This window comes from Anopheles moucheti, chromosome 3 (assembly GCF_943734755.1).
Source record: "Anopheles moucheti chromosome 3, idAnoMoucSN_F20_07, whole genome shotgun sequence".
NCBI classification, from domain to species: domain Eukaryota; kingdom Metazoa; phylum Arthropoda; class Insecta; order Diptera; family Culicidae; genus Anopheles; species Anopheles moucheti.
In genome coordinates this window covers 19,899,554-19,919,977 of record NC_069141.1, presented here as the reverse complement: position 1 = coordinate 19,919,977, position 20,424 = coordinate 19,899,554, and the positions used below count along the sequence as shown (strand labels likewise).

Below are 20,424 nucleotides of genomic sequence, written 5' to 3'. Positions count from 1 at the left end.
GCTCTCTCGCGACAGCGGTGATGGAAGCGGTCTCGCACCACGGCTGCGCTTCCACCACAGCTGTTTTCGGCTGTGAGAAACGCACTGTACAACAATTTTTATTTATTTGATGCACATTTTGTAGTGCATCAATAGAAATTTATTTTCTTTATCATAAAAACACAATTAAAATCGATTACCGCATACACACACACACACACACAAACTCTTCACTGCGCTTTGTGACTGCGCTTTATCGATTCAACCCAAACCTAAAAATCAGATCCAATCCAATAATATGTGACCAAATGATCCGGGATCACCGTTGCATGGGAATAACACGCAACTAAATATCAAACATTGTTTTTTTGTAATTACTATTTAATGTTTTATTTAATTGCAGATACAAAAGGTAGCCTGCATGCAGCTGATCGTTAACGGAAAATTAATTAAATGCCATTAAAACTCCAAAGACAGCCTTCGTTTTTGTTTTATTTTCTAACCCCCACTCGATCAACAGCTGACCGAAAGTAACACAACAACCACGCTGAATCCTGAAAGCTTCACGCTCAATTAAATCATCAAATGGCACTCCCGATGGGAGCACAGCGTAAGTTGCGCCGTCCCGTTTCTGTGACCAAAGATTTTTCCAATGCCAAGCCTAAAAACATGCTTCTCGCAACATTGTTACCGATCGGATCGGCAAACACCGGCCGAGGACCGTTTACGACACGGGTTGAACAAAGGAACCTCGAAAGGGCCAACCCACCCTCCCTGTTTTCGTAGGTAAATAAAGCTACAGCTCTGCGTCGAAGAGGAAACAAAAGGGCCACCGAAATAATGCAAACCGATAAAAAGGAAGTGATAACATTTTTCTCCCGCCAGTCAGCTTGATGGTTTGTGTGTGTGTGTATGTAACAAAGAGCGATGGTAAACCCTTTTTCCATCATTGCTATACAATTCAAACATGAACCGATTTGAGAGAGGGGCGATCGTGCAATGATCATGGCTTTGTCTACAACATTCCCACCTACAACACACACGTGGTATGTTCCACAGCGAAAGACGCTAGTGGAACATGTTTTCTTTTCTCTCTTTCTATCTTTTTCCTCCAATCCTGCAAAAGCGTAGGTGGGGAGTCCTCAGTTAACCGAAGCAATTCACCTCGTTTACCTCTGACGGGATGGGGCGCTAAACCTGATAAACATACTCGATCGATCGGGACCGGTGGTCATGCGACGCAATGGAGAAAATAATTTTTAAACGAAACTTAAAAGAAGCTTTTTATTCGTTGGAGTGAAAAACAATGCTAACTAAACTATATTTTACTTCTTATACAACATATTATTTGTTTTTTTGGACATGAACATGCAAAGATTTAAGACATGAACACGCATTATCTACAATACAATACAATGATGTTTTGAGCACGTTTGAATGTACTGAACTGTACACTAGACAATTGATAGTTGAATGCAACGTATGCAACGGATGCTTCAACATTTGCTTTACTTTTGATCGCAATTTGTCGATCTCTGGTTGTGTGTTATCTCTTAGTTTCGAGATAGAAATCTCTATATTATCTCTAAGTATTAAAGCGCAAGTTACAATCCGTTCCGATTTATGGCGATTATGTTTCTTCTTTAGCTTTAGTTCCGTCACAGTGATCGGTGATCGCGCTCCTCAGTACTCAGTTCTCATCCCCTTCGCTCGATTCCTGCAGTTCCTCCGACTCGTCATTGCTTATGCTGGAGTGAACATTATCGTACTCGAAGCATTCATCATCCATCACATGCGGTGAACCTTCGACGAACGATGCAAAACGCACCGGATCTCGCAGCCTCATCATCGTCGTCCACTGCTTACACTCCGGACTGCGACAGTATTCGCGCAGATCTTTCAGCGCACGATCCGTTTCGATCCGACCTTGCTCGTCGAACTCTTCCACCGTGAGCAACCGTCGACGGCCCGGATAGCGGCTACGAAACCGATTGCGTATCCAGCGTATCGCGGCCAGCGGAGTTGCATGATAGTAAGCCACAATGACGATCAGCACAAACCCGGTAGTGAGTGTACGCTGATAGCTGCAGAAGAACACCATCGTGAGGGCGATCAATTGCAGCGTCCACTGAATGACTCGTTTGCTGCGGTGATCTTTCGGAGGTCCAAGCCGGTAGCACACAAAGAAACTGATCGATCCAACGATGGCCAAATACCAAAACACGTAATGTTGGTAAAGCACAAAGATTAGCCGCAAGTTTTCGTACATCATCTGCATGCCGTAAAAACCAAGTGTCCATCCGCCAACCATTACACCGAGCATAAGCGGTCGATACGGCATCAACTTGCTAAACATGTACACGAGGGCCAGTGCGAACGATGTTAGCCCGATCAGAATTCCGCCGGTGTAGTAAAACAGAGGGTTTTGGCTCATTGGCAGCGCAATGTAGAACAGCAGCACACCGAAAACCAGCAGCCCAACGCGCCACAGATCGAATCGATTTAACAGCACCTCTATTTCATACTTCCCGGAGGAAACCACACCGAGACAGCTTTGGTTAAAGGGTTCCAGCTCTACCTGTCTTCGCTTACGTGAGGCGAACACATTGAAGCTGAACAAACTCTGTTCGGCTTTGTAGTGTTTCTTAACCTCTGCCGGTGAACTGCCCGGGTACTGGTTGTAGTTATCATGCTCACAGTGCATACGAATCGAGACGGTACAGAAAGTGTTCAACAGTGTTTGCTCTTGGCCCGGGTAGCAATACACGACCAGTCCCGGTCTAGAGATGCTCCATTCATCGTACGCATACGATACGAGACGTCCCGGTTCCAGGAACATTACTAAGGAAATGGGAAAATGATATAATGAAAGGTCGAAAAAATCCTACACACGCCATTCCACTCACCATCTTTTTGTTCTTCGGGTTCTTTACCGTAGCACACAAATGGCATAAAGCTAAATGCTACCACAGCGGTGACACAGCGGCCGATCCAGTTCATTACGTATGTTTCCTTTGCTGCTATCTGTATTTCAATTGCCGGCAAGTCTCTTCTAAAAATGCACGATTTTATACTACAAACACAACGCAGGTGTGCCAATACTCTGTCACACTTTCACTTGCAATCCTGCCAAGAGCATTTTAATTCAACTAGACTGCTCACTAACGCCGAAATTAATGCATCGCGTAAAAATGATGCCTACCACCATCCTACCAAGCGGCCGGTACAGCACGAAAGTAGCGGTTATTGTTGTGACAGCTATGTTTCGCCCGAGCTTTCTTTTCGCCCCGAAAAGTGCATTTTTCGACCAGTTTTGACACTCCATTAAATAAAGCACAAGGTTTATATCAATGGGATATTAAAATAAAGAAATATTATCTTTTAAATCATTTAAATCATTGAATTATTAATTAAATTTATTAATATTAAATTAAGTCGTATACAGCATACCGATTAGGGCAATTGCAGGATGAACGATTAGGCGTATGAAGCATATAATCTCTTCATACAATTGTGTTCACGCGAGAATTGTGCTTTAGAACCAGAACAATCGTCGGATGATTAAGATATGGGTTCCATTTACACCATAATAGGAGTGTATTTAATAAAAACATCTATACTAAGCGTATATCAAATCAAGTGTTTCACTTCGTACTAGAAATGCTACTCGGAATTAAAGTGCATTTTGCGAGTGTGCATAGTGTAAACATAGCTTTGGTAGCTGCCATCGGAGAAGTTTGTTTACATTTTTAGGCGACGCTAGGGAAATTGGCCAGTTTGAGACTGTACGCTACAGCTGACGACGCAGCGAACGTTTTGTGCCGAAATGTTGCCTTCCAAACAGAGCAATACATATATGAGTAAAATTTACACACTTGATCCCCTGCGAGAGATCCAGATGGACCATGAACCGCAGACCTCGAAACAGCAACCCACAGCGATTAAAATTGAATGTAAGCATGATGAAAGTGCACACAATATCATAGTTTTGATGACGATAAATTGTTTCAGGTGATTCGGATGATGAGAAAGAATACGACATCTTCGCAACAACCGACGAATCATTCCGTGCCAGTCTAAACATGACCTGCTCAGACAGCGAAGAACCAACCGAAGGTTCTGCAGAAGGTGGTTCCGTATTCCAAACAAGACGTGCTAATGATCGTCCGGCAACAACGGAAATGCGAAGTGGGGTTGGCATACAAAACGGAAGCTCTATGAAGGAATTCATAGGTATCGAATTTATGAACATGTTTAGATCGTTATCGAAACAAATCGCATCAATGCACAACAAAATCGATCGCGTCCATAAGGAAGTTAGCAGCAATTCGGAACGCTTGGAACGAGTCGAGAGAAAATTGGGGATTTCATTACAAACGATGGAACAAGTGAAGAAAGTGATAGTATTACTTGATGCAACTTCGGAAAACCAGCAAAGTCAGGAAAACCCGCGCATCACTCCTGAGCCCCTTTTCAATTTCGAAAAAATAACCAACGAAGACGAGTTCACGAAGTTCGATACAAAGCTCGGGATGGATGAAGAATACTATTCAGATATTAAAAAGGGGTTCCGAATGCAAATCCATACGAACGATCCGGGGAATCGGATGCATGAGGTGATTGATATGATTTTCGATCGATCATTTATGCCACTATGCAGTTGGACTGGCAATGGAAAACTGGGCAAAAAAATAGCTTTTGGTGCGCGAAAGAACATTTTGAAACTGTTTGCTGATATCGGTAGTAATCCTTTTATGGCCGTCAATGAGTTGTACATTGAAACTTTTTTTAAGAATAAGCTACGCCATGCGAAACAAAGAGTAAACTTGAAAGGTATTGTGAAGACGGGTTGTCATAAGCGAAAAAGCAATCACGATATCGCACTTGCCAACGAAACATCAAAATAAAGCAAGCTACCATTCTTATTCCTGCCGACGTGACGCATAATGCTCAAAACAATGTTTTAAATAATGAATGAAATGTATATTTATTCAGCTCCAGCTCAATCTACAATGCGTCCGGAGTTCGAAAAGGTTTCGGTACACAGCATGTAAACAATATGGTACTGAGCAACATTATGCCTGAATATAAAAGTTATTTTTCCATCATGCTTATCCACCATTTGCCAATTGGGGCTACCTTTTACGCCTTGATCCCGTCCTCCGAACGTCTTTCATCACGAGCTTTACTTCCTCCGTCAATCTGTAACCGATAATATTGGCAAAGTTAGAGCCAGTGAAACGTGAGTCGTCCAGGTATTTGAGTACGTCGGCTTTCACTTTAAAGGTCAATTCCTCTTCAGTTTCCTGCAGACAGTTGGACGTATCCACAGGTGCAGGCACAGGTTGCACTGTGATTTGTTTCTCTGCATATCTGTTATCCTTACCGTCTGAATTGTCCACAGTGCCGTTGATTTGTTCGGTAGTTTTTAATCTCCCGTCGATATTGCCCTCTTCATCTCCAGCGGCTGCTGGTATTTCATGATTCTTTTTCGATTTCTTCTTTTTCTTTACTGGTTCAGGCGAGTCCACGGGATCCGTTTCGTCCGTGTTTCGAACGTTATTCTGTTCTGCGTAATCTATCTCTGTTACCAAGGATGCATCAGACTTACTTCTTTTAGATTTTTTCTTCATTTTCGCTGGTTCTTTAATGACGATTGCAGGAATTTCTTCCTGTACCAGCTTAGGGATTTCATCCGTTTCCGGATCAGAGGTTTGTTTCTTGGATTTTTTCTTCTTTTTAACCGTGGGAGATTCATCTTCCGGTTCAACCGAAACCTCCTCTACTGGTTCTTCCAAAGTTTGTTCCATTTTCCGTTTGGATTTTTTCTGCGAAATTTCTCCACCAACCGCATCCTCTTCTGGTACCGGTAAAAGTTCCTCAGTTTCACTATGTTTTTTCTTACTTTTCTTCAATTTAGACCGCTCAATGTCGGCAGATGAATGTTCCTCATCGGCATCTTTGATTTCAGTTCTATTTTTCTTGTTTTTCTTCGTCTTACGCCTATCAGTGGCGACAGATGAATGTTTTTCATCAGAAGGATCTCCTTCTTTCTCGCTGGTTGCCACTTTTCCACTCACACCGTTACCATTAGCGAGTTTTTTCTGTTTCATTTTCTCTTGGAAATACTCTTGCATCGATACAGCTGCATTGATTGTGGACAAACCCAAAACAGTCGGTTTCGGAATCGATTCTTCGTCACTCTCGTCCGGGGACGAATCCTTTTCCGACGATTCGTTCGGCTTATTAATGTCCGCTAGTGAACGTTTACCAAAAATATTGGCAAGATCCTTTTCGTTTACCTGGCTCAAATCCTTGCCACGGGTAAACTTCTTGTAGTGTACACGTGCACGGGATTTTTTCGACCGTTCCTCGAGCGATTGTAGCTGGGATTTGGTATTGTTCTCGGTGCTACCGTCTTCGCCAGGTACATCTTCCTCGCCATTTAAACGTTTGAGAAGATTATTGAAATCGGCATCGTGCTGCGTCCACTGGTCGTCCTTACCGCCTACAAACCCTACCCCTTCGGTGTTTTGTTTCAAAATGTTCATCACAGGCACGGCTATGCCATTTTCGTTTTTACCTAAACCTTTACCCACGGACCATCCCAGTTTCGCGAGCATTCGTACGCCAAAGTTGTTGGAATCTAAAAACGAAAGAATGCATTACTTTCTCCTCGGGGTCACCAATTGCTGGGCCGGTTGATTGGACCTTACCTTCGTACAAAGGCTTATAGTTTGTTTTCTGTCGCTGTTGGCATAATTTTTTCTGGCGCACTTTCATGCTAGGAAGCATTACTGAACTTAGGCAATCGTCCATTGTGTGACTAATTTTGTAAAGGAGATAATTAGTATGTTTTGAATGTAATTCGACTTGTAACAACACGCACACGATTTTTACGCACGTGTGTTTTAGATATTTGACAGCACGATGGTAAACAATTTGACGGTGCCTGATGACCACGGTAGCTAGAAACTGGAAATTCATTTTTAATTCAAATATTTTGTCTACATTCTGTTGAGGATATTTGGAAAATGTGGAAATAGAACAAAATATTTAAAACATAATTTGCAGAATAAAATGGATTAAACTTCGAACGCAATAAGTTCATTTCTCTATACGTTCGCATCTAAGCATCTTGGCTGGCTGAAATGTCATCGCTCGACGTATTCGGAAAACGCGTGCAAATATACAAAACAAGCACTTCGCTGTGAACACTTCTCTAGCTAGAACGTGGGAAATAAGCCCAAAGACGCTCGTTTTTCAACACCAGGTAACTATTTCATGTGATTTGACTGGTTACATTATTCTGCTCGTCAAGTAAACACCCGTGGTGTATGATTCCTTGCGCAGTGTGTTGTGCTGATAACTTCCCGGTAACATTCTAACCTAACATTTACACATGTGTCACCCGCTACCAATTGCAGCATATACGATGACTGAATCGGATGTCCAATCGGCCACAGTGCCAGAGGTGGCGCCGGAGGGAAATGATGAAAACGTTTGCTTAACTACGACGGAAGCAGCAATCATTCGCCAGCTGGAGTACTACTTCGGTGATGCCAACCTGGCCAAGGATAAGTTCATGAAGGACCAGATCGCGAAGGACGAGGGGTGGGTTCCGATGGATGTGCTGCTGACGTTCAAGCGTCTGAAGTCAATCAGCGACGACAAGAAGGCGATCGTGGATGCGATTGCCAAATCGGACGAGGGACTGATCGAGATCAGTGAGGACCGGGAAAAGTTGCGCCGTCATCCGGAACGTCCACTGCCCGAGATGAACGAAGAACGGCGCCAGGAGCTGTTCGCTCGTACGGTGTACGTGAAGGGTTTTGCCCCACAGGATGGTACCACAATGAACGAGCTAGTAGAATTTTTCCAACCGTACGAAAAGGTGAACAACATTCTGATGCGCAAGTACCTGGACAAACCGACCAAGAAGTACTTGTTCAAGGGCAGCCTGTTCGTGTCGTTTGCCGACAAGGAGCACTGTGAAAAGTTTCTCGCTAAGGGCCCGATAAAGTACAAAGGTAAAGAGCTGCTTTGCATGATGCAAAACGATTACTACCATTCGAAGCGTGCCGAGTTGAAGCAGCGCGCGGAGAAGATCGAGGAACGGCGGCGCAAGAAGCAGGATGCGAACAATGAGCTTCTCGCACAACTCCCGACCGGTGCGTGCGTATTTATGGACGGTTTCGGCGAGGAAACGACACGCGAATCGATCAAGGAAACGATTCGTGGCATGGATGAAACGCTAGAGTTTGCTTACATCGACTTTAAGAAGGGCGACAAGAATGGTTATGTGCGTTTTACCAAGCAAGACGCGGGCAAACAATTCCTCGACAAGCTAACGGATAAGAAGGTGAGTAAAATAATCGATAGTGTTCCGCAGGCGTAAATGAAATGAATCATATTTGTACACTTACAGTTGACGGTTGACAAAGCCGAAGTAACGGCTGAATTGCTCGTTGATGAGAAGGAAACCGCATACTTGGCGAAGATCGTTGAGGAACAGGCCAAGTGGAAGAGTAACGCGAAAAACAAGGGTAGAGGAAACCGGGGCAACAACAACCGCAACAACCATCATCACGGTGGCCATAAGCGCAAGCGGGATAACAATGCGGATGGTGACAACGGTGAACCTGCCGTTAAGAAGGATAAGGATGGTGCTCAAAAAGAAGCTGTTGCTGCAGTTCCAGCAACCGAGGCAAAGGCCGCCGAATAGACACACAGGTGTTGCTGCTTCCTTGTTCTAGATGGATAATTTTGTATCTTTAAGGATTCGTACTTTTATCGCTACTTTAAGGAAAATATCTATATACTTTTTACAAGATGTTTTGCGCTAGGAAAACAGCATGTATAGCCCATGAAATGCACTAAGGAATGTAACATTACTCTTCTGTTTGAAAGATGTTTAACTATATTCTATAGAATCTCTTCGTCGGCCAGTGGCGGCAAAGCGGTGACATCATTTTCCGTGTTTTCCATTTCGCTAGCGCTTTGCGATAGGGATAACATCCTTGCTTTGCGTAGCTCTAGCGCTCTTAACCGGTTTGCTTCTATCTTCGCACGAAGTTCCTCGCTTATGCAGGGTGGTGATTTGATCGTCTGTTGTGCGTCTTTCAGGGCATTCGCGTGGATACTGCTGTCAGCGGCCTGATGGTTCGTTTTATCTTGCCTAATCGCATCAAACGTCGTATCCACCGAGATGTTATTAATGCCGGTTGTGTTTGCTAGCGAAGTGCGGCCCCGTGATCGAGCAATCTGCTCCTCCAGCATGCTGTCTAACGGATCGAGTGGTTGGTTCATTTGCTGTTCATCCGGCTCGCCATCACTGTGTACGGCGGTCGCCTCATCAAGCTCCCGCTGTAACAGCCCCGACCGATATTTGTTCATATACATCTGCACCAGCTTTCTGTGACCGAGCTTCTCGATCTTGGCCATACAATCGTCGAAGTGAAACTTCGGATACAGCCGATGCGCCCAGTGTTCGTAGTGGCGCATCAGCCTGTTCAGATCGGACGCCTCGTGCCCTTTGCCGTGGAATTTGAAATCTTTGAAATGGTCCTTCAGTGCGATTATTCCACGCGGGCCACACAGTTTAGCTTCGTTCAGCAAGTTACGCGGATGCTTGACCGTTTTTTTCTTCACCTCCACCTGTACCGGTTTGGATGGGCCAGCAGCTTCGTCGTCGTGATCAGCCTCACCGTCTGCATCCGGAAGTTCATCGTCCGACGGAATGACCCCATCGTTTTCACCTTCTACGGCACCACTTTCACTGAACAGATAACTGAATGCGTTACTCATATTTACACACTGAATACAAATTTTAGGATCACTGCTATGGCCAAACGCCCCAGCTGTGGTAAAAGCGCGCCAACAAATAGCTCAAGGTTGATAGAAATGTTGTCGGTTGCTGAACCTCTATTTTTATTATACTTTGAACATTACAGCGATCTTCAATTACATTAGAAATCGCTGTCGTTCTCATTTTCGATAAATCACATTAATTAAATTGGTGTAAAATTGACGCTATTTTATAAAAAAACATTTTTTTTAATAACAAGTGATCAATCTGCCAATATATACAACCGGCCGTAATGTTGATAAATTTTGACAGTTACCGCATCTACACAAACAATCCCACGTTGGTTTATAAACAACAAAAACCAAATTCAAAACGTAGTCTAAAGGCACTCTAAAACCCAGAAAAAATAGCTGTACGTGAAATACATCAGATGTGAAAGAAAAGCGACCGGTATTTGCTAATAATAGGCACAGCTTTCGAACTGGATTACGCTAGTCCACCGTTACATTCAAAACGCCAACGTTGTTCCAATGGCCAACAGGGAAGTAGAAGCTGCCCGTAGAGAATGAAAACGTTACGCATATGCATCGTCTATAAAAAGCTGTACGGCTAAAAATATACACCACCAATTCTCCCCGATAAGTAAGTAATATTTATGCATTTCGTTGTCTGTATGTTCGAGAGAAACAACACGGTCAACGGGGGAAAAAGAGCATAACAGAACGGGACGGGCCCTCACAAACTTATATTTATGTTATTTTTCCTCCTCAGTCCCTGTGCGTAGTTCCAGCGCTTTCACAACAACCACCGCCCGTCCCGATAGCTGCTGTAAACCGACGAGCGTTATTTTTAAAAACCACCACCTATTCTCTCGGTTAATAAGAACAACGAAAGGTTGCGAGTTACCGGTTGCGTGCACGGAGACTTTGGTGGAAAGACAAGGCTGGCAATTGTTGGTGTTTGCTGCTGAGCTCTAATTAGAAGGCATCAGTTGGTTAGTCGTGGTGTGTGATTGTTGTCTAGTTAGACGGTCTATCGTTACGTGTAGAATGAAGAAATCTATTCATCGACGTGGGGATGTAATACTGCAGGAGAAACCATTCGCCTGTGTGCTGGATCCTCGTTACCGCGAATCTAGATGCGATCGGTGCTTCAAGGAGTAAGTGCAGCATCGTTTTAGCAAGAATAATTATTCAAATTGGTATTTATTTTCAGAGCAAAAGTGATGAAATGTTCCAACTGTCTTTATGTTCGCTATTGTGGTCGTTCATGTCAAAAGGAAGCATGGTCCAACCATAAAGAGGAATGCGAAAAGTTGAAAGCTCTCCCATCGTGCCTGGTCGTACCGGCCGCAGCACTGATGATGGCAAGAATTGTGCGACGACTACTGAAGGGCGGTGACACGCATAAAGGATACTACACCTCCAAGCTTTACCGCAAGTTCAGCGATCTTATGCCACGTAAGTCGCACGCAATTCTCTTCTGCATTTCGTTGCTTCCCGATGCAGCTTTTTATTACTATCCGCCTTCTTTATTTTCCTTTCTCCCATTCGCATATTTATAGCCCGTTTTGGTTTCATTCCTGCAGCTCATTGCTTCGTTTCATATTGTTTGAGGTATCATTGCTCTAGTACAAGGTAGTTTAAATGTGAGCCATTACTAGTACGTTAACTGTCGCAAATAAGTGTCTAACTCGAACTCTGTGTTCTTCGTTGAAAGCATTCGACATTGTATAACACGCTTGAAGGAAAGATGAAGGTTATTCATACCATTCCCTTGACTTTAAAAAACCAACATTCCGCTTTACTTCTAGTACATACAATTCACAGCCATCGTTAAATGCCATGATGATACATTCCAGAGCATACATTCCATAAAGGGAGATAAAATATGTGAGAGAATGTGTGTGGTTTTTGTGTTTTATGTATCCTTTCTTTGTGTTTTTCTACTTTTCGTGTTGAAATGAACATATTTAGCCGCATTGTAAACGGTTACATATTGGCCGTAATTTGATATGCACATACAAAATGCACTTATCGCATCGTGTACACGTTTGGCACCGACAACCCGGAAAGTTTAGATGCATCAGTGCAGTTTTGTGTTGTGCACGGGGTGGTTTTTTCGATCTCCCTTCAACTTTGCCTATCAAAGCTGCTTATCATTTATTTTCTTTCTCAATTGTATCGAGTGCAGACGAGGAAAACATACAACAAGACTCCAAACGGATGGATCATTTCGGTACACTATTCGTGGTCCTACAGCGATTGTTGGATGAAGCGGCAAGACCGACCAAGATGGAACTGCTTAGAATTTATGGAAAGGTGCGTTACGCCAAGCAAAACCTAATTAACATACACGCACACTAAACGGTTTCTGCTTGTTTTCAGATGTGTATAAATACATTCAACATTTTGGACAACGAAATGAACACCATCGGGACGGGCATGTACATCGGTGCCTCCATCATCGATCACAGCTGCCGTCCGAATGTGGTCGTTTCGTTTGACGGTGAAACGCTAAACATGCGCCTGTTGGAAGATTATCCCGACCAGGAGCTAGATTTCGGCAAGCTGTTCATTTCATACATCGACCTCATTGACACGACCGACGTTAGGCGGGAGCAGCTGGCCGAGCGGTACTACTTCCGATGCGAATGTGAACGCTGCCGGGATGAGCAGGAGCAAAAGCGTATGAATGCTGCCGCATGTCCAAATAAAAACTGCGAAGAACCGCTCGATATGCATGGTTCGGAACTGAAACAACAATGTCCCGTTTGTGGGACATCCGTTACACCATTCGACCGGGAAACGTTCAACGAAATCAGCAACTTTACAAGGGATCATCTTGCGCAAATGAAAAGCGTTGCATGTAAGTTGAAATAATGATGCGCTACAAGCGATAAATGATTTTTTTGTGAATTTAAAATTTGCTTCCTTTCTTACAAGCTACAGATCTCGACGTTAGCCGGTTGTGCTTGCAGAAGCAAGAAAGCGTTCTACACCGCTACAACGTACACCACATCAAAACGCTTGAAAATGCAATGGAAAGTGCGCTTAATTTGGAGAAATGGAGCGAAGCGACCGGATACGCAGTGAAGTTGCTGGATGGGTTCCGACACTACTACAGCCCGTTCCATCCGATGCTTGGGTTAACGTATCTAAAGATTGGTAAATTGCAACTGTACGAGTGTCGGTTTGCTGAGGCGCTTAAACACCTACAACAGGCGGCGAAAATATTGCGCATCACGCACGGTGAACAGGACGACCTGTACAAACGTGTGCTGGTACCGTTGCTTTGTGATGCGGCACAGGGAGATCTTGGTCATCTCTCGATAGCATCTTCTGCTGATTGAAGTTAAAGTAAAATAGGATGCAATACAAAACTGTTTTCTGTTCTTCATTTTGGCATTTTGTCCTATAAAAACTAAACAGACAATGATAAACTATAGTAACGTCAATTTTCATCAATTTATTACCCAGTCTGCTGTAATTGTTCTACTATTGGTAAATTGGTTTTGGTTACATTGTTATCTCCGGTTGTTTTGGGACGCCTCATTTTGCAGGGTCTGGGATTAGGTCGGTTTTGCAAATACTTACACACACGGTGGCGACAATCCGAATCCAATGTCGCCGAACCCGAAAATAGATTGTTCGGTGTGATTGCGCTACTCGTACTGCACGATAGTTACATTCAGGACTACTTATTTGAAGGATTTTGGAGAGATGCTTCAAACCGTTTTACGCTGGAGCTGAAGGTGTTGTGAAGGAGGAGGAAAGGGGTGGAGGAGGTTTTTAACCGACAACAAGGAGACCATCCTCGGGGAACTCATAGTACGGCACTTCTAGGTTCAGCGGAGCCGGACCCTTGCGGATACGGCCGGACGCATCGTAGTGGGAACCGTGACACGGACAATAGTAGCCACCGAAGTCACCGGCGTTAGCAATTGGGACACAGCCAAGATGCGTGCAGACACCGATAACGACTAGCCATTCCGGTTTCTGGACGCGTTCCTAGAAGTTGGAAAAACAAATAGGATTTTATAAGAACTTGGATGGAAATGTTGTGTTATCATATCTTAACGTACAGCATCGTTCTGGGGATCACGCAGGGTAGCAACCGCGACGGACTGTTCCGCTTCGATTTCGCCTGCCGTACGGTGGCGGATGAACAAAGGCTTACCGCGCCACTTGAACGTCATCGACTTGCCCTCGGGGATGTCGGCCAGCTTAATTTCGATCTTGGACATAGCCAACACATCGGCGGATGCGCTCATCGAGGACACGAACGTCGATACCAACGATTTCGCGACGTAGGCGGTCGATACGGCGGCACCTGCAATGCGAAATATGTACGGTTAGTTAGAAGTCGCACGGCATATTTTCAAACGCTTCACCCGACTTACCTCCAACCAACAGGTACGTGAAGGCAGCACGATCATCCGCACTGTCGTTCTTCGCGTTCGGGCGCTTGACCTGTTCGCGACGGTAGTCCGAGAAATCCGGCACACGGATATCGGTGTGGGCGCATCGGATCTGTGTCGCTCCTGGAAAAGAAATGGAAGAGACGTTGTCAAAAGGCACTGATCTTGGTATACACACTGACATCTGGAAAGGAACGTTTCGATCGGTTTGTTTTGATCATTCCATCATACGACGATGGGAAATTGGGTGTTGCTTGCTGATGAAAAGTTAGTTTTGTTGATTTTTTCTGGTAAGAACGAAGAAGCGAAGACGTTGTGAACAACAATTTGTATTCCTCCAACCCGATTAAGCAGCTTTTCAATCAGAATGAACCATTTGGTAAGCAAAGATTGCATTACATAACGCAAGATTTTGCACCGAATTTTGTTTTTCACCCGATGAGTGGATCCACACGGGCAACTGTCAAACGGTGCACATATCGTCCTTCGTAGAACCAATTATGCAACACACAACGTTCAGCGGTTCCTATAATCCAGCACCACAACGCAAAATATATTAACCTGTGACGCTAGAAACCACACGCAAATTGCCGTTCGGCAGGCCAGCGCTGGACGACGCAGAAACGACGGGAATCTGACCTGCGGCGGACGCAGATTTGCTGTCGACCTTTGCGGCACCGACGACTGCAGGTTTCAGCCCATTGGTGACGGAATGCGACACTCCGCGAACAGCGGACAGCGTGGCCAGTTTGGTCAGCATCGTCGGGGCGCTTCTCTTCAGCGGGTGCAGCAACCAACGGTAGGCGTAAAAACGGATTCCGGACAGCGGAACACGTACGGGACACTTTTCGGATCGGCGCTGGTTTGCAAAAGTTTTGTTCGAAGGAGAGGGATTTTTTTCTTACTGCGATGTGTCAAAACGATTGTCAAAGCGTATGACAGCACGCGTGACAGCTTCCAAAAAGTTTATGCTGCGACTAGACGGTTCACCATACGGTGTGGGAATAATTTTCTGAGCATTTAACAAAACTTCCTAATTAAGATCACCATTCGGATTTAATGTTTTCAAAAATGTTAATTCACTGCACCACACATTTTGCAACAATCGTTAACCGTTAACCGACTTTTCAAGTTACCTTATTTTCAATTCATCATTCATCTCAAGGCAGTTGAGCTGGGCTGAATTGTGGAGTTTAAAATATTCGAGGGTTTTCGAAATTTACGAGATCAAGGAGATAAATCAGAACGATGAACATTTATTGCACAACTGCTGCTACTGCTTCTAGTAACATTTAGAACTTCATCTACTCTTCAATTCTAGCCTATTTAGTTTATTATTCCCTACAAAAAAATAAATCCCTGACGATCTTTTTACTAGACGTAGCCTAAAACTGGATATTCATCTGCTTACAAGAGTCGACACCAATGAATTATAAATTAGAATATGAAAATTACTAACAAACTTCGTAATCAGTAATGCAGCTCAGATGTAGCACCATCCCATTTTGTAGAAATGGAAATAAAAACCACAATACCGAGAACGTGACTGAAAGTTCTGACGTTGAAAGTTGAAGAAGAGGGTTTTTACGACGCATAGATGCATCGATCACTTGATCGCTGTGTACACGTGACACTCATATAAGTGATTAGATAATTTATGTTAATAAAACTAAACTTGTATGTACTAAACTTTTGTAGAAAGCCGATTATCAGTACAGAGCGAATTGCAGAATTAACGAGGACAAATTAATTGTGAGAAGTGTATAACAAATTAAGAATTTCTCCACGCATTTGAATTGAATTTTGGTGTACGACTCACAATAGTTATGAAATAAATGGTGTCATACCGAGAGCCATGAAACTTTGACTGCTCAAGTAAATAGAAACAAATCGCCTCTGTAAATCTTAGCGTGACAAGAAATAACTTAATTGTAAAAATACCTGTGGGAAATTAGTGATGTGTATAGATAGGAGAACCGTTATGTTATCAGACTACTTGACTATATATGAGTAACCGGGAATAAATGCTATAAATACAGCTTCATTAATGTGACATTGTAAAGTAGTCAATGCTGCTAATGAAACACGTTTTGAAAGAGTGAAATTATGATGTTGCAGAAATATTTATGCATTTTGTGCGTTGTTTCTGTGAGTGGTGTCAAGATTGCGTTCGAAAATTTTGTGCAACACAGCGGTTATGAATATTCCAACTTTGATATACGTGTGCGAAAATACAATCGCACTACGACGACATTGAACGGAACGATCACCGTACCCGTATGGTTCGACAACAGTATAGTGGTAGAATAATCAAAAGTGATAGGTGTGTAGTTCAGCACTGCAATAATGAAGCGTTTTGTCAGTTTTCGTTAGATTTATTTCACAGCCGGCTCGGAAACCAGCAGTTCAATCACTATCCAATGAAACTGCCTTCGAGCGGTACGTGTGACTTTTGGGACAACGTGCAATACAGCTATGGGAAATATCTAGGAGCGTTGAAGAATGTTCCTGCGAGAGGCGAGTGTCCGATTTCGCCACGACTCATCTTTATGCTCGATTTTGCTTTTCCAGCGGAAACAGTCCCACTGGTAATGCCTAGAGGTCTTTGGAAAGCATTGGTAACTGGCAGAATAAATGGAGAGGAAGTAATGTCTTATCACCTACTCGTAAAAGGATATGATGATTTTTAACCATCGGTATAACATGTGGTAGTTTATGTGCTGCTTTACACATTCCCTATAATAAATAATAAATAGTGCAAATAATATTTATTCCATATATTATTGTGTTGAAGTTATTTCAAGTTATATTTAGGAAAAAAAAAACTAAATATTTTTTCGCCTACGAAAAATAGCAACAATATATGGGTGAGGGTAGCTCAGAAAGGTTCCAGATGCTTTGTGCTGAAGATGATGATGAAATATAACATTACACTCCATCAAACGAATAAGATAGATGACTTACTGATGAGGTGAAGGACATTAATTAATTTTCGCTAGTAAAATGAAGTAAATGATCATTAGTATAAATTACTAAAATGTAATACAAACACGTTACTACAACTGATATAAGAGCTTTGCAAAGGAAAGTTTTAGTATAAGTACTTTTGCAACCTTGTTAGGACCCACGCTCGTAAAGAGAGGATATCACCTTGTGGCTGAATCGAGTAATGGCGTTATACTAAGCGCTCATGGCTTGTACACAACAAGCAACAAATCATTGTTTTCGATTCAATGCGTATTTTGTTCATGTTTAATGAAAGAATAATAAAAATAGCTAATTACATACGTGACTAGTGTACACGTACAACCCTTAATTAAGTGAGATAATTGATCTTAGCATAACTTAACTGGTTGTAGAGCGCCGATTATCCGTTATAAGCGATTTTGTACAGGTAACGAGGGTAAATTAATTGTGAGTAGTGTACAACAAATTAAGAATTTCTACAAAGCATTTGAATTGATGTACGATTCACAATAGTTATTAAATGAATGGTATCGTACCAAGAGCCATGAAGCTTTGACTGCTCATGTAAATAGACACAAATCGCCTCTGTAAATCTTAGCGTGACAAGAAATAACTTAATTGTAAAAATAACTGGGGGAAATTAGTGATGTTGTGCATAGATAGGGGAACTATATATTATCATACTACGTGATTGCACGTGCTGTATAGGAGTAGTCTGAAGAGATTACTATAAATACTACTTCATTAATGTGAAATTGTAAAGTAGTCAATGCTGCTAACGAAACACGTTTTGAAAGAGAGAAATTATGATGTTGAAGAAATATTTGTGCATTTTGTGCGTTGTTTCTGTGACTGGTATAAAGGTTGTGTTTGAAAATTTTGTACAAGAAAGCGGTTATGAATATGGCACCTTTGATATACGTGTGCGAAAATTCAATCGAACTGTGACGTCATTGAACGGATCGGTCTTCCTACACCAATGGATCGACAACAGTATAGTGGTAGAATAATCAAAGGTCTAGTACATCCGCATAGTAATGGAGCAATTCGGTAGTTTTCGTTAGATTTATTTCACAGCCGGCTCGGAAACCAGCAGTTCAATCACTATCCAATGAAACTGCCTTCGAGCGGTACGTGTGACTTTTTGGACAACTTACAATCCACCTATGGGGAATATCTAGGACCGTTGAAAAATATACCTGCTATAGGCGAGTGTCCATTTTCGCCACGAACCATCGATGTGATCGATTATGTTTTCCCATCGGAACCAGTCCCAAAGGTGATGCCTAGAGGTCTTTGGAAAGCATTGCTAACTGGGAAAATAAATGAAGAGGAAATAGTTTCTTATTACGTACTCGTGAAAGGATATGATGATTTTTAACCATCGTTATAACATGCATTATAAAGTTTATGTGCTGCTTTACACATTACCTACAATAAATAACATTTATTCCACTTAGTAATGCGTTGGCATTTTTTTAAGTTATATTTTGGGAATGAATAATTTTTCGTTTTTCATGTTTTTTTAAAAATTGGAATAACTCTGGAATTTGTAGTTGGGAAATAGAAATATCAGTAACTGCATGTGAAAACAAGCAATTTGTTTTAGACATGCTATCAGGCGCATGTTTGACATGTATCAGGCGCAAAATTGACAATGAGCCAACGAATTGCAGGTGTCCGGATTTGAATCAAGCTCCTTTTCTGTTTCTTTCTGTTTTTCTTCGCGGTTATGGTCGGTTCGTCAATTTGCAATTGAGGAAAGGTCGAAGGAGCAACCTGACAAGGTTTCATGTATCTAAGTATTTAGGGAAATTACTAACAAACACGTACAGTACAGTTTATAAATCCTATCAATAAATAAATGTAATGCATGCAATAAAACATTGTAGTATAGTATCGCTTCATGATCGTTGTAAATACTAAAGTAGTAGTAAAGTAGGAAATTATAATTCCGACTAGAAATGATGGAAATGTGTTTTTTTTATTTTCTAACTAAATATGGATACAATGAAATAATTAAACTCCTAATGAGAGATGTTAGAGTGCTTTATCTACATCAATGATTTTCGTAAGCGCAAGCAATTGATAAGCAATAGCAACATCAGTCACGTGACTAGATACCTAGGCTCTGCATACTGTGAAGTGCATTAGTGTTAGTAGTTACAATAAACAGAGATCCCTCGGCTATAAATGGTGTTCTATAAGCAACAATTTTTTTCATTCATTTGATGACATCGTGGACAGCAGCATCATGTTTAAGGCACTCCTTTACGCTCTGTGTATCGTTTCTGCCGTTAGTTTGAAGGTGGTATTTGAAAACGTTGTGCAACTTTCCGGATCCGACGTAGTACGAATGGATCTACGCGTACGAAAATTTAACCGCACGATGACGGTATTGAACGGATCGTTCGTAGTACTCCATCCGTTAAATAATTCGCTTCAGGTAGGATGTACAAAACAGTTGGCTGGGGGGAAAAAAACATGGGCTTTGTAATTAGTGTGTGCTTTCGCAGCTCACGTTGGATTTATTTCACAGCCGGCTCGGAAACCAGCAGTTCAATCACTATCCAATGAAGCTACCATCCAGCGGATGTTGTGAATTTCTGGACAACTTGCAAATCAGCTACAAGGAGCAGGTGTCAGTGATAGAAAACTTACCGGCAATAGGCGAGTGTCCGTTTACTCCCCGACACGTCAACATGATTGATTTCGCATTCCCGCAGGAAGTAGTGTCAACGGTAATGCCAAGAGGTCTTTGGAAAGCGTTGGTAACCGCAAAGCTTGATGGAAAGGAGTTGGTGACTTACTATTTTCTTGTCAAAGGCTACGATGATTTTTAAATGAACGACCGGGGCGATGTTACGAGAATTGAAAACCTGAAAAGAGATGAAGGTGTTTAGGTTTAGCTTGTGTTTAGTTTATTGAATTCTCAAGGCTGTAGTGAGGTTTCATAGTGGTATAAGCAATGTAAACAAAAAATAAAAAAAATAAATTAATTAAAAAAATAAATTATTTAATGGTCTATTCTGAAAGTCTATAACTGTTAATTTCTGGAGCTTATTACTTGTTTTATGATAATTTAATTCCAATAAATTGTTCATCTACCTCAAATGCAGTTTTCACGAAGGCCCACGTGGCACAAGGGTCGACCTTTGCGTGATGAAAAACTGATACAATTGCTTCCTCTAATATGCATTAGATGTGAGTTGCATGTCAGTGTGATATGTTGATGTACGTGTGGATTAAC

The 20,424-nt window shown here is 42.4% G+C and overlaps 10 protein-coding genes across 12 annotated transcripts; 6 read left to right on the top strand and 4 right to left on the bottom strand.

Annotated features, from left to right (window-relative positions):
- Positions 1-1,015: 1,015 nt before the first annotated feature.
- LOC128303495 (nuclear envelope integral membrane protein) lies at positions 1,016-3,179 on the bottom strand. The gene is made up of 2 exons (XM_053040468.1): positions 2,886-3,179; positions 1,016-2,820 (listed from the first exon to the last, which is right to left on the bottom strand). Exons 1-2 carry the CDS (start codon positions 2,977-2,979, stop codon positions 1,670-1,672), a joined length of 1,245 nt encoding a protein of 414 aa, XP_052896428.1. The 5' UTR covers positions 2,980-3,179; the 3' UTR covers positions 1,016-1,669.
- A 581-nt stretch (positions 3,180-3,760) lies between these two features.
- Positions 3,761-5,226, top strand: LOC128301237 (uncharacterized). Its single transcript, XM_053037613.1, has 2 exons — positions 3,761-3,932; positions 3,991-5,226. The coding sequence occupies exons 1-2, from the start codon at positions 3,806-3,808 to the stop codon at positions 4,884-4,886; spliced, it is 1,023 nt and encodes a 340-aa protein (XP_052893573.1). The 5' UTR covers positions 3,761-3,805; the 3' UTR covers positions 4,887-5,226.
- On the bottom strand, positions 4,928-6,890 carry LOC128301236 (PIN2/TERF1-interacting telomerase inhibitor 1). Its single transcript, XM_053037612.1, has 2 exons — positions 6,696-6,890; positions 4,928-6,625 (listed from the first exon to the last, which is right to left on the bottom strand). The coding sequence occupies exons 1-2, from the start codon at positions 6,796-6,798 to the stop codon at positions 5,115-5,117; spliced, it is 1,614 nt and encodes a 537-aa protein (XP_052893572.1). The 5' UTR covers positions 6,799-6,890; the 3' UTR covers positions 4,928-5,114.
- Positions 6,891-7,151: 261 nt separating this feature from the next.
- LOC128301654 (la protein homolog) lies at positions 7,152-8,873 on the top strand. The gene is made up of 3 exons (XM_053038239.1): positions 7,152-7,252; positions 7,407-8,341; positions 8,408-8,873. Exons 2-3 carry the CDS (start codon positions 7,415-7,417, stop codon positions 8,702-8,704), a joined length of 1,224 nt encoding a protein of 407 aa, XP_052894199.1. The 5' UTR covers positions 7,152-7,252; positions 7,407-7,414; the 3' UTR covers positions 8,705-8,873.
- On the bottom strand, positions 8,730-9,826 carry LOC128301655 (protein TIPIN homolog). The gene has a single exon (XM_053038240.1). The coding sequence runs from the start codon at positions 9,784-9,786 to the stop codon at positions 8,905-8,907; it is 882 nt and encodes a 293-aa protein (XP_052894200.1). The 5' UTR covers positions 9,787-9,826; the 3' UTR covers positions 8,730-8,904.
- Positions 9,827-10,132: 306 nt separating this feature from the next.
- On the top strand, positions 10,133-13,235 carry LOC128305597 (histone-lysine N-methyltransferase SMYD3). Of its 2 annotated transcripts, none has more exons than XM_053043123.1 (6): positions 10,133-10,429; positions 10,559-10,946; positions 11,003-11,247; positions 11,981-12,108; positions 12,175-12,655; positions 12,733-13,235. In XM_053043123.1, exons 2-6 carry the CDS (start codon positions 10,837-10,839, stop codon positions 13,137-13,139), a joined length of 1,371 nt encoding a protein of 456 aa, XP_052899083.1. In that variant the 5' UTR covers positions 10,133-10,429; positions 10,559-10,836; the 3' UTR covers positions 13,140-13,235. The 2 variants fall into 2 exon arrangements, with proteins under 2 accessions (XP_052899083.1, XP_052899084.1); XM_053043124.1 differs by having other exon boundaries at positions 12,739-13,232.
- Positions 13,236-13,240: 5 nt separating this feature from the next.
- LOC128305598 (cytochrome b-c1 complex subunit Rieske, mitochondrial) lies at positions 13,241-15,102 on the bottom strand. Of its 2 annotated transcripts, none has more exons than XM_053043127.1 (4): positions 14,847-15,102; positions 14,190-14,330; positions 13,872-14,119; positions 13,241-13,797 (listed from the first exon to the last, which is right to left on the bottom strand). In XM_053043127.1, exons 1-4 carry the CDS (start codon positions 14,965-14,967, stop codon positions 13,579-13,581), a joined length of 729 nt encoding a protein of 242 aa, XP_052899087.1. In that variant the 5' UTR covers positions 14,968-15,102; the 3' UTR covers positions 13,241-13,578. The 2 variants fall into 2 exon arrangements, with proteins under 2 accessions (XP_052899087.1, XP_052899085.1); XM_053043125.1 differs by having other exon boundaries at positions 13,243-13,797; positions 14,769-15,102.
- A 1,214-nt stretch (positions 15,103-16,316) lies between these two features.
- Positions 16,317-16,897, top strand: LOC128305107 (uncharacterized). The gene is made up of 2 exons (XM_053042408.1): positions 16,317-16,508; positions 16,571-16,897. Exons 1-2 carry the CDS (start codon positions 16,317-16,319, stop codon positions 16,895-16,897), a joined length of 519 nt encoding a protein of 172 aa, XP_052898368.1.
- A 1,086-nt stretch (positions 16,898-17,983) lies between these two features.
- LOC128305044 (uncharacterized) lies at positions 17,984-18,555 on the top strand. The gene is made up of 2 exons (XM_053042324.1): positions 17,984-18,175; positions 18,229-18,555. Exons 1-2 carry the CDS (start codon positions 17,984-17,986, stop codon positions 18,553-18,555), a joined length of 519 nt encoding a protein of 172 aa, XP_052898284.1.
- Positions 18,556-19,428: 873 nt separating this feature from the next.
- Positions 19,429-20,017, top strand: LOC128305077 (uncharacterized). The gene is made up of 2 exons (XM_053042366.1): positions 19,429-19,620; positions 19,691-20,017. Exons 1-2 carry the CDS (start codon positions 19,429-19,431, stop codon positions 20,015-20,017), a joined length of 519 nt encoding a protein of 172 aa, XP_052898326.1.
- The last annotated feature ends 407 nt before the right edge of the window (positions 20,018-20,424 follow it).